The sequence below is a fragment of the Hemiscyllium ocellatum genome, chromosome 2 (genome assembly GCF_020745735.1).
Source record: "Hemiscyllium ocellatum isolate sHemOce1 chromosome 2, sHemOce1.pat.X.cur, whole genome shotgun sequence".
In the NCBI taxonomy this organism is placed as follows: domain Eukaryota; kingdom Metazoa; phylum Chordata; class Chondrichthyes; order Orectolobiformes; family Hemiscylliidae; genus Hemiscyllium; species Hemiscyllium ocellatum.
The window spans coordinates 87,350,395-87,363,537 of NC_083402.1; the positions used below are offsets into that span (position 1 = coordinate 87,350,395).

A 13,143-nucleotide genomic window follows, 5' to 3' on the forward strand; every position below is an offset into this window, starting at 1 on the left:
CTGCCAGACCTGCTGAGATTTTCCAGCATTTTCTCTTTTGGTATCCCATGAGACTTACTGACTGTTCCCTTACACTCCTTCATTCAGAGAATATCATTTCGACTTATATTGACAATCCTAAACAAAAAGTCATAATTGTAAATACTGAATTCAACTTTTTTGAAGTAAAATCAGGGAACTCTATCATTACACGATCGGCAGGGAAATTTTAGATTTCTCTTTTTTACAGGTTTCGAGTTAAACTTTTATGTTTGTTATTTATGCATTTCAAACAAATCTGAGGAAATGACAGGTAAGACTGAATTTTTTTTAACCTGCCCAGGTAAAGTTAAATTTTACGACTGCAGCTCTGATGCATGATCCCTGCTGAACTCCTCAAATTCTCTCGGAAACTAAGGACACGATGCAAAATAAAGAAAAACCGCTGTTGTTAAGAAGACATCACACTGACTTCTCAAAACGTCTGATATATGAAACAGCTCAGTATGTTTGAATACAGGGCTCCCTCAGGTCGCTTCGCTTCTTACTATTTTTTTCCATCACGGGGGTAAAGAAAACTTAAAACAAAAACAGAAATTGCTGGAAATGCTGGCAGCATCTGTGGGGAGAAATCAGAGCTAACGTTTTGGGTCCAGTGACCCTTCCTCGGAACGGAAAGAAAACTTGCCCATCAAAATTAATGTAACACAACTTAAAAGTGTGAACAAAAAGAGTGACAATGTAGGAGTTGTTGCTTCCAAAGGAGATTGAGCCTCGCCTGTAAACATCACACAACCTTTTAGTGAGCTGTTTCTGTTGATGCCCGTGCTGTAAATCTCTCTGACCGCCCTGGCCCTGGCCCTGGCCCCGGCCCCGCCACACTTACCTCATTCGCTTCGCTCTGCTGCTGCTCTTTCTTCTTCTTCCTTTTCTGTCTCTTTTTCTCGTTGCTGCTGGCCCCAGGCTGGGTACCGTTATTCTTTTTGGCAGATCCTGCTCGGGAAGTTTTCCCCAGCCGGTTACCGGCGCTGTGATTCCTCCCGGAGTCGGAATCGGTACCGGACGAGTCGCCCTCCACCCGCAGCAAAGCAAAGCGAGAGGCGGTGGCACGGAGCGAGGCCGAGCCGACTGCCGCCGCCATTGTCGAGCTCCACAATTCAACAGGAACACAAGGAAACGGCCGGAGGTAAGGAGGGAGTGAAGGGGGAGGGGAACATCCAAAAGGCCACAACACACAACAACACCTCCCCGACCGCGGCGGAGACACCTCAAAGATTGTGTCGGAGAACACAGCTGTGAGGAGGGTGGGAGGAATGAGGCAGGGGGCGGGGCGTGAGGTCCAGGGGGCGGGGCGTGAGGTCCAGGAGGCGTGACGATGATTAGAGGGCGGGGCGTGACGGGCAAGGCCGTGCGTGAGGTCCAGGGGGCGTGACGATGACTAGAGGGCGGGGCGTGACGGGCAAGGCCGTGCGTGAGGTCCAGGGGGCGGGACGATGACTAGAGGGCGGGGCGTGAGGACCAGGGGGCGGGGCGATGACTAGAGGGCGGGGCGTGACGGGCAAGGCCGTGCGTGAGGTCCAGGGGGCGGGACGATGACTAGAGGGTGGGGCGTGAGGACCAGGGGGCGGGGCGATGACTAGAGGGCGGGGCGTGACGGGCAAGGCCGGGCGTGAGGTCCAGGGGGCGGGACGATTACTAGAGGGCGGGGCGTGAGGACCAGGGGGCGGGGCGATGACTAGAGGGCGGGGCGTGACGGGCAAGGCCAGGCGTGAGGTCCAGGGGGCGGGACGATTACTAGGGGGCGGGGCGATGACTAGAGGGCGGGGCGTGACGGGCAAGGCCGTGCGTGAGGTCCAGGGGGCGGGACGATTACTAGAGGGCGGGGCGTGAGGACCAGGGGGCGGGGCGATGACTAGAGGGCGGGGCGTGACGGGCAAGGCCGGGCGTGAGGTCCAGGGGGCGGGACGATTACTAGGGGGCGGGGCGTGAGGTCCAAGGGCGGGGCGATGACTAGAGGGCGGGGAGAGACGGGCAAGGCCGGGCGTGAGGTCCAGGGGGCGGGACGATTACTAGAGGGCGTGGCGTGAGGTCCAAGGGCGGGGCGATGACTAGAGGGCGGGGCGTGAGGTCCAAGAGCGAGCGTGAGATCCAGGGGCGGGACGATGACCAGGTGTGGAGCAGTTTGCGGACTGGGAGGGGGAAGGGCGCGATGTCCAGGGGCGGCGCGTAACTTCGGGGGTGGGGCGTGATGGTCCAGGGGCGGGGCGATGACGGGCCTGTAGGGCGGCTTGTGGACGAGTTGCGAGGTCCAGGGCAGGACGTGAGGTGCAGGGGCGGGGCATCAGGCCTGGGGTCAGCATGAGGCCCAGGGGAGGAGTGGGACGTGAGGGCGCAAAGGCTTGTGGTCTGGTGTTTGTTATATGGGCATGACATGTAGTCTGAGCTGAGATGGCACCTGTGGTGGTGCAGCAAGGGTAGAGTTACATTTCAATGGGCAGCTAGATATTTGAGCCCCTCTCACACATGCACCAGTTCAAATTGTTTACCGCTGCTTGCCTGTAGTCCACACAAAGTTAAAACACACAGAACTGTAGAGGTTTTCGTGCCTCACACAAGCATTGGTAGTTTAGGAACTAGAGGTTCTCTGACTTTTATTGTTCAACTGCAGCACCAGCTTAGTACACCTCAGCTCAACATATCGTCACTCAGCTACAGAATAAGTTGGTGGTTACATCTTTTGGGAAGACAAACCAGAAGAAACTCGCCATCTCTATAGGGTCAGCTGGGTCACTAGAAGCAAATTGGTCAGGTGTCTCAACAAAACCCCTTGTGTCATAAGTGAGCGCCTCATGACACCTGCGGCTCACCCTGTCCCAGAAGCAACACATCACAACTTTAGGAGCAATTGCGGGGGAAAATGAGACAATATACCATCCTTGGAGCATCCTTGCCTGTACTGGTTGTCAGATGTATTGACAACATTTTCATCCTTTGGACTCATGGTGAGGAATCACTGAAACAATCACACAATGATATCAACAAGTTTCATCCCACCATCAGACTTACATCAGAATCACTCTCACTCTTGGACATATGCATCTCAATCAAGGACAGACACCTCAGTACCTCACTACCACAAGTCCACAGATAACCTCACAATGCCACACTTCTCTAGCTTCCACCCTATACATGTTAAAGAAGATATTCCCTACGGACAAATCCTGTGCAAATGCAGAATCTGCTCAGATGAGGAGAAACCACAATAAACACCTAAAGGTTTTTAAGCATCCCTCATAAGAATGGGATAAAGTGTGCAACTCATTGATTGCCAGTTCTGATATGCCACAGTGAAAAACTGCAATGACCTCCTCAGAAGACAGGCACAGGATATGATCGATAAGAGTACCCTTCATCATCTTACTTCCTGGAGTGAAGAAACTATGCAAAGTTCTTCACAGCCTTCAACATGTCATCAATGATGACAAGCATCTCGACAAGATCATCCTTGCGACTTCACGTCTCGCCTTCAAATAACCACCAAATCTTAAACAGACCATAGTTCACAACAAACTACCCAGCCTTCAGGACAACATCAACCACAACATGAAAAAACCCTGTCGTGGCGACCTCTGCAAGACATGCCAGATCATCGACATGGATACTAGTCTCACGTGGGAACACCACCCACCACATACGTGGCAGATACTCGTGTGAGAAAGTGAGGATTGCAGATGCTGGAGATCAGAATTGAGAGTGGGTTGCTGGAAAAACACAGCAGGTCAGGCAGATTCAGAGCTAGCTGAGAGTAAAATAGGTAGATGAAGATGAGTGTAATGGTGATAGGTCAGAGAGGACAGTGGAGTGGATGATAGACAGGTCGGAAAGGTCATGAGGGCGGTGCTGAGTTGGAAGGTTGGAACTGGGATAAGGTGGGGGAGGGGAAATGAGGAAACTGGTGAAATCCACATTGATGCCATGGGGTTGGAGGTTCCCAAGGTGAGGTGTACTTCCTCCAGGCATCAGGTGGTAAGGGTATGGCGATGGGGGAGGCCCTGGACCTCCACTTGGTGGAGTGGGAGGGGGAGTTGAAGTGTTTGGCCACAGGGCAGTGGGGTTGGTTGGTGCAGCTGTCCCAGAGACATTCACTGAAGCGTTTCACCACACTCTTACCACCTGATGCCTGCAAGAAGAATGCCTCATCTTCCACCTTGAGACCCTCCAACCACATGGCATCAATGTGGATTTTGCAGTTTCTAATTTCCCCTCCCCCCAACATATCCCAGTTCCATCCTTCCAACTTGGCACCGCCCTCATGACCTGTCCTACCTGTCCATCTTCCTTTCCACCTGTGACTCAGCTAATGTTGTGTATCTCATACGTTCTAGGCAAGGATTCCCCAAGGCATGGTATATTGGTTAAACCATGACAACGGATTAATGGACACCGCACAACAATGGCCAGACAGGAATGGTTCCCACCCAGTCAGGCTACACTTCAGCGGCCAAGGACATTCAGCCTTCTATCTTCGGGTAATGGTCCTCCAACACGACCTTCAAGATATGCAACAACACAGAATTGACAAGCACAAACTGATAGCCAGGTTTGGTACCCATGAAGACAGCGTGAACCACGATCCTGGGTTCGTGTTGTACTATATGTGACCCCACTGTACTGTTCTGTATCTGTAAAATCTTCCATATTGTCTTGTTTTGACACAATCACCTTGATAAATTGTTATGATCTGTCTATCTTAATTAGTTTGTACAGTTTTGGATTACTTATTACTTTGGTTAGACCCTTGGCCTGTGAGTCCTATACCTATTATGTCATGCCAGATATTTGGTTTACTTCCAGCACCATCTTATTTTTAATTTTTTTGTAATTATCTCTCTGCCTCATTTAGTCAGATTATTGATCATCCCTTCGCTTGTTATTCAGCTGTTGACAATTTACGTACACCATGTGACACTCTTGATCACCTGCACAGACCTATTATTAGGTCTGTCGACACTCCACTCACACCGTTTGTATGATCTTTTGATCTCTCTGCCGATTGATCTCTCTGCCTACAAATTCTGTGTCTGTGTGCTTCTCTCTCACTTCACCCAATGAAGGCGCAATGCTCCAAGAGCTTATGATTTCAAACAAACCTGTTGAACTATAACTTGATCCACCTGAATTCTGACCTTGTCCACCCCAGTCCAACACTGGCACTTCCACATTCTGAATCCCCCAAAGAGACAAGTTGATTTTCAGTGCCAGTGTGGGAATTGATGCAAATTTTGGAAAGATGTGTTAGGCAAGGAAGGTGTAGGGAAAACAAATTCCCATGGAGTTCTCTTTCCAACAATGGAGTGGCACAGTGGCTCAGTGGTTAGCACTGCTGCCTCACAGCACCAAGGACCCCAGTTCGATTTCACTCTTGGGTAACTGTTTGTGTGGAGTTTGCACATACATCCCATGTCTGCGTGGATTTCCTCCGGGTGCTCCGGTTTCCTCCCAGTCCAAAGATGTGCCAGTTAGGTGGATTGACCATGCTAAAATGCCCATAGTGTCCAGGGATGTGTAGGGTGGATTGGCCATGGGAAATATAGGGATGCAGGGATAGGGTAGAGGGGTGACTCTGGGTGGGAGGCTATTCGGAGGTTTGATGTACACTCAATGGGCTGAATATCTGGCTGCCACAGCATAGGGATTGTATAAAATTGTGTACAAGATATCCTAACACTTTTCAGCCAGAGGAACATACAAGAGCAACAAGCAACACCCTGCTCCAAGCACTGATATCTAATTGCTACATCATGGATCAAGCAAGGCACAAAGGTACACATTATGACTGGAGTTGACAACTGTTGTAATTGACCATCAACTAATCCATGGTATCATTTCCATCAAACTGGCAGAGGCAGAAAATACAATGCTGCAGGAGGCTCAGTGATGCTGGACTGAAAGACTCAGAGAAGAAAGACCTGCTGAGGCAGCAACTGCTGCCAAGGTAGTGAAGACCAACATGCCAAAACCGCAGAATGCCACAGTGCTTGATCAACCTAGAAGTCACCATAGAGATCAAGAAGACACTCTGCCTCTTGACCAAGAAACATCAAGACTGGTTTGACAAGAACAATCTGGAGACCCTGATGTATTAGATTGCAGTCGCAATGTGTTCCTGAATTGGCAGCTCAATCAAAATTGAAGACTGAGGTGCACCAAAGAACCAATGACCAAAAGAATAGATCGCGGGTGGAAAAAGCGCAGGAGACTCACCAGCTTGCTGATAACCACAATGAGCGTGGCTTCTTTAGTGCAATCAAAACCATGTACCATCCAAATACCCAAAGACATTCTCCATTGACAGCCGAAAAACAGTTGCTCATCAAAGACAGAGAAGCAATCAATGCCCATTGGAGAGAGCACTTCAAGGACTTCCTAAATCGAGACACAGCCTTTGAAGCAAGTGTTATTAAAACCATTCCACAACTCCACTCAGTGCACGTCCAACCAGTTTTGAGGGTGCAAAAACCATCAGAAACCTGAAACATATCAAGGATTCTAGACCAGTAGGAATCCCTGCTGAAGTACAAAAATAGATCTGAGAGACACACAACACTAATTCACAACTGAGCACCCAAGTTCTGTCATTGAGCACCCAAGATCTGTCATAAACAAACATCGCCTGAGCGTGCTGTTATGGTCCAGGCGAGACCCCTCTAAACATTTCAAAAAGGTGACCCAGACACTAACTTTGCTAGTTGGTTTAAGTAGGTGTAATATAGAAATTCCAGGAGAGATGCAGCTGGTCAACCCATTTAATACTAAACAAAACAGAATTTATTTACAAGATTACCACATGAAACACAAACAAAAGAGAACAGAATACAGAAAATCAAAGTATCCTAAAATCCAACAGATTATCCCAACTTAATGATATTATTCCAAATAATTGCAACAATCCCCATAGACACCCCTTGGCATAAAAGGTAAAAACAAACACAGGGTCTTACACAAGAGAAGTCAGAGAGAGAGAGGGCCAGCATGGACTTGCTTCTTTTGGTTCAGAAGCTTCAAAACACTACTGCTAAAAACCAAACCAAACCAGAGAAAAGCTAAGCTGGAAGAACTGGCCACTCCCTTTTCATTGTACAAGTAGTTTTTTTAAATAAAGAACTTGAAAGCTGATTGCTTCAGACAGTATCTGTTAACTACAGTCAAACTGGCCCTAAAACCGTTCAAACTTAGACTTTTTGGAATGTGTGTCTTTTATGACCTGTCTGAAAAAAACAAGTACAACATCATCTTGTTAAAGGAGCAGTTTTGTCATTGTGCATTCACATTAAGAAGCTAAGCTACATTCATGGACACATTCATGGAATATATGAGAGAATGGGCCTCAACTAAACATCTGGAAAACAAAGGTTCTCGGCCGGTCCAATCCAGCTACACAACACTGGCTCTAACCACCAAAACCATAGCGAGGCCCCAGACAATGTGAACCCATAGCTTGGGGGCCTCCTCATGGCGTGAGCAGACATTGACGATGAAATTCAACATTGATTCCAATCTGCCAGTGCAGCCATTGGAGGCCTAACAAACCAAGTATTCAAAGTCTGAGACCTCAAACCCAGCACCAAGCTCATGGTCTACAGAGCAGCTATCATCTCCACCCTCCTATATACATCGGAAACATGGACTGTGTACAGCGAACATCTCAAATTCCTGGAGAATTATAACTAACATTGCCGTTGCAAAATTCTGCTAATGCACTGGCAGGTTAGATGGACCAATAAGAGTGTCCTCTCCCAGGTCAATATCCCCAGTATGGAAGCACTGGTCACACATGACCAGCTGTGATGGGTGAGCCACATTACCTACATGTCAGACAGAAGACTCCCTAAACAATTTTTTTACTCTGAGCTCTGTAATGGTAAGTGATCACTAGGAGGGCAGAGGAGCTGCTACAAGAAAACCCTGAAAATCTGCCTAAACAAAGCAACATTACATGTGGGAATTGTTTGCTCTTGAACTCAGAAACTGAACAGAAAACATCTGGGAAGGCACCAACCTCTTTGAGTATCACTGAGTGGAGCAGGTGTGAGGGCAGGCTCCAGCAGCGGAATGAGCGCGTGGAGTCCAGAGCATCAACAAACACTACCTGTCCCACTTGTGGCAGAGTCTTCAGCTCCAGGATCAAACAAATCAACCACCACAGACACCGTCCCCATGACAGATATTTCACATTTCTTTATTGGAAATTGGAAAATTATGTCCTACTGTACTTGAAACTTTTTAGAATCAGCTGTAGAAAATAAGTCCATAGTCATTGTGATCTTACAGTCTCCTTTCCACCCTTGAGGAATTGGGAGGAGGAAATGCAATCAGAGTTGTTGCGGAAATAAACAGGGTGAGGAATGCAAAGATAGCTCTTCGCAACAGGTTCAATGTATCCAGGATCATCAGGCAGTAGCGCTACATTTGCATGACCCAAGACCAGTGAATGAGAATGCTGCACTTGATCAAGGTGATTATGACAAAGATCTATGATCTAATTGAAGACCTAGATATCGCAGCACAGTCATGAATGCTTTATCCCTTAACAAATATTCCAGATTGTTACGAATCAGAAGTCAGAGGATGTATATCTGCATTAGGAATGTCAGTGAGGTTCTATACACTCTGAGAAATGATTATATAGCATCCCTTCTTGTTGGGAAAAACACAGCCACAAACTCCATGATTCTCCATGAAGCAGGGAGCCATTGAGAATAAATGTGAGGAAATGAGAACTCCTCTTTAAGGTTTTAATTAAAGGTTGTATATATGAATATAAAAATTAGGAGTAAGAGTAGAACAGGTAACCTCTTAAGCCTGCTTTTCCATTCAAAAAGATCATGCTTGATCTGATTACTCCACATTCATCCAATAACCTCAATTCCTTATTAATCAAGCCTTAAAATTATTTAAGCATTCTGTATCCATCACCTTTTCAGGAAGAAAATTCCAAAACCTCATGACTGACAGCATTGTTGCTAAGTTTGCAGACTACATAAAGATAAGTGGAGAGGCAGGTAGTGTTGAGGAAGCAGAGAGGCTACAGATGGACTTGGACAGGCTAGGAGAGTGGGCAAAGAAGTGGCATGGAATGGAATACAGTGTGGGAAAGTATGAGGCTTTGCACTTTAGCAGGAAGAATAGAGGCAAAGACTATTTTCTAAACAGGGAAGGACAAACAGATTTTGGAAGGACAAACAAATCTGATGCACAAACAGATTTTGGAGCCCTGGTTCAGGATTCTCTTAAGATTAACATACATGTTCAGTTAGCAGTTAGGAAGGCAATTGGAGTGTTAGCATCCATTTCAGGAGGGCTAGAATACAAGAGCAGAAATATACAGCTGAGTCTGTATATAGCTCTAATCAGACCATGCTTAGAGTATTGTGAGCAGTTTTGGGCCCTGGATCTAAGGAAGGATATGCTGGTGTTGCTGCTCCTTATTTTTTATTATTAATTTCACAATATCTCTTTATATTGGACCAATGCTTTGTTAATCTCTTCTTTACTAAAAATAATATTTGGAAACTCTTAACTATCTGTTTTTATATTTGTGGCTAGCTTTCTCTCACACTTTTTTTTTCATTTTTATTAGCTGATATGGACCTAATGAATAGCTGCTATCTAGAGATCTGTCAAAATTCTTTTATAGTGAGACAGACATCCATCCCATGGAACCTTGAGCTCCAAAGCAATGTACATGGCTGGCTACGTGGTGACAAGAGATACTCACTGAGCAATGGCTCATGACTCTGGAGAGAAACCTTCAGCATGCATACCAGCTGAGCACTGATACAATGAGTGGAATATAATTGAGCAAACTGTTATGTTCCTCAGAGTTTTCAATATTTTAACTGGACAGGAAGGGCCTATATTCGACCAAAATTATCTCCAAGTTCATGATTATTTGTTCTCCAATCTGATGTTCATGAGAGACCAATAAGTACTTTAAATGCTGTTATTTGCTAACTAATGCATTAACTGTTCTGATAGTCACTAGACTCAAAATGTTAATGCTGCTTTCTCCTCACAGATGCTGTCCGTCCTGCTCTGTTTTGCCAGCAATTTCTGCTGTTGTTTCAGATCTCCAGCATCCACAGTAATTTGTTTATATTTCTATGTTGTTGAAATGTTTGCTATCTTTCGTATTGGAATGAAAGACAAACGTTTGTTTTATAAGAGACTAAGCACATGAAGGGATTTAAAGATATTGAATGAGTTTTCATGAACACATTAGTTCTAATATATTGAAGTCTGCAAGAGATAATTAGAGTTTATTTTATTTTAATTTAAATTCAGTAAACTTCATTGGAATAAGGGCTAAATGGGGTTATAGGGCTTAATGAGGTGCATGAGCATTAAACGATCAGTGAAAGCAGTTAAAACCCACCAGCAGCTAAAGGGATAAATTTAAATTGAGTACCTATTTAAAAACTGAAAATGTGTTGCTGGAAAAGCTCGGCAGGTCAGGCAGCATCCAAAGAGCAGGAGAATTGACGTTTCGGGCATGAACGTTGATTCTCCTGCTCTTTGGATGCTGCCTGACCTGCTGCACTTTTCCAGCAACACATTTTCAGCTCTGATCTCCAGCATCTGCAGTCCTCACTTCCTACCTAGTTAAAAAGGTAATTACCAGACACCCACAGCAGATTCAATATATTAGGGGAAAGGACAGAAACTTTTTATCTTCAGCAAAAACCTAGGGTTGAGGATCACAGTTAAGACCTATAGCAGTGGGGTAACAACTTTCTGAACTATTTATTCAGCAGTAAAGCTAACAACAGCAAGTTACGCTAATTCATCAGTGCACACTTAAAGATCTACAATAAAGAAAGATAAAAATTGGAATTAAAATTGTTACTGCAATTCCAAGTGTCAAAGCACTAACAGCACAGTTAGTGAAATCTGTATTATTCCAAAACTTCGACCAACGAATTCGAACATTTGATCGTCAACTACCAATTTTTGAGTATCCATTTAAAATATAAAAATATGAAAAATAAAGAAAAAGTGCAAATCTGGTCACCTGGTGTCAAAGTTGGGATGAAAACAATAAAACTCAGTGAAAATGACATCACGATAGACAGTTTTAATACTGTCCAAAAATCACTGAACATTTTCATACAAGCCATTTTACTAAAGTTTTACCCAGAGATCTTTCAAAATACTTCAGTTATTTTGGAAAAGGAATATCTTTATGCATCTCAATGAAGAAAGACATACCAGTAAATGAAAATCAAATTTTAAACTGACAATAGCATTTAGAGTCATAGAGTTGTAATGCATAGAAATAGACCCTTCAGTCATGCGAACCAGATATCCTAAATTAATCTAGTCCTATTTGCCAGCATTTGGCCCATATCCCTCTAAACACTTCCTATATGTACCCATCCAGATGCCTTTTAAGTGTTGTAATTCTACCAGCTCCAACACTTCCTCTGGCAGGTCATTCCATACAGACAACACCCTCTGCATGAAACACCCTTTAGTCCCTTTTAAAACTTTCCCCTCTCACCTTAAACCTATGCCCTCATGTTTTAGACTCCCCTATCTTGGGAAAAGATCTTGTCTATTTAACCTATCCATGCCCCTCATGATTTTATAACCCTCTGTAAGGTCACCCCTCAGCTTCCTACACTCCAGGGAAAATAGCCCCAGCCTATTCAGCCTCTCCCTATACCTCAAACCCTCCAACCCTGGCAACATCCTTGTAAATCTTGACTTCAGTCTTTCAAGTTTAATGATATCTTTCCAAAGCAGAGAGATCAGAATTGAACTTAGTATTCCAAAAATTGCCTAACCAATGTCCTGTGCAGCCACAATATAACATCCTAACTCCTATTCTCAATGCAGTGACCAATAAAGTCCAGTGTACTAAATGCTTTCTCCACTACCTTGTCTCCGGGGATTCCATCTTCAAGCATCTGTAAACCTACATCTAAAGGTCTCTTAATTTGGCAACACTCCTCAGGACCTTAGCACTAAGTCTATAAGTCCTGTCCTGATTTGCCCTATCAAAATGCAACACCTCACATTAATCTAAATTACTCTTATGTCACATGTCTAACCAAAGTAATAACTCATCCAACACTGTACAAACTAATAAAGATGGAGAGATCATAACAATTTATCAAAGTAATAATCAAAACTGGACAGAAAGGAAGATTTTACAGATACATAAGTGTGGTGGAGTCACATGTAGCACAACATGAACCCAAGATAGGGATTTAGGGTGAGAGGGAAAAGATATAAAAGAGACCTAAGGGGCAACTTTTTCACACAGAGGGTGGTACGTGCATGGAATGAACTGCTAGAGGATGTGGTGGGGGCTGGTACAATTGCAACATTTAAGAGGCATTTGGATTGGTATATGAATAGGAAGGGTTTGGAGGGATATGGGCCGGGTGCTGGCAGGTGGGACTAGATTGGGTTGGGATTTCTGGTCGGCATGGACGGGTTGGACCGAAGGGTCTGTTTCCATGCTGTACATCTCTATGACTCTATGACTCTAAGATCACAGTTGAGACCACCTTCATGGGTACCAAACTTGGCTATCAGTATCTGGTCGCTAATTCTATGTTGTTGTGTATTCCAAAGTAAGCCTTGGAAGACACCTACCTGAAGATCAGAGGCTGAATGTCCTTGACCGCTGAAGTATTCCTGGACTGGGAGGGAACATTCCTGTATAACCATTGTTCTGCAGTGTCCATTCATTCTTTGTTGTAGCATTTACATGGTCTCACCAATATACCTGCACTCGTAGCAGCCTTGCCTGCAGCATTTAAGTAGACAACATTGGCCAAGTCACATATGTACCTGTTGTATATGTGGTGGGTGATGGTAGTATCCATGTCGATGATCCGACGTGTCTTGCAGAGATTTCCATGGCAGAGTTGTATGGTGTTGTGGTTGATGTTGTCCTGAAGGCTGGGTACTTTGCTGCAAACGATGGTCTGTTTAAGGTTTGGCAGTTGTTTCAAGTCAAGGATACAGCACACTTTCCTATCTATGGGAAGAACATCAGATCATGGTTTATACAGTCAACAGATTAACAAGAAACAAATTACATTTGACAACCACACAACAGCTTTTCAGCAATATTTCACTTCACGATCTTAG

The 13,143-nt window shown here is 45.0% G+C and overlaps 1 protein-coding gene across 1 annotated transcript in view; it reads right to left on the minus strand.

Annotated features, from left to right (window-relative positions):
- Positions 1-1,297, minus strand: part of gkap1 (G kinase anchoring protein 1) — a 58,569-nt gene extending 57,272 nt beyond the window's left edge. The window contains exon 1 of the mRNA XM_060845159.1: positions 866-1,297. Within this exon, the coding sequence (XP_060701142.1) occupies positions 866-1,120 (255 nt within the window). The 5' untranslated portion in view covers positions 1,121-1,297. The remainder of the gene's footprint in view (positions 1-865) is intronic.
- Between the last annotated feature and the right edge of the window lie 11,846 nt (positions 1,298-13,143).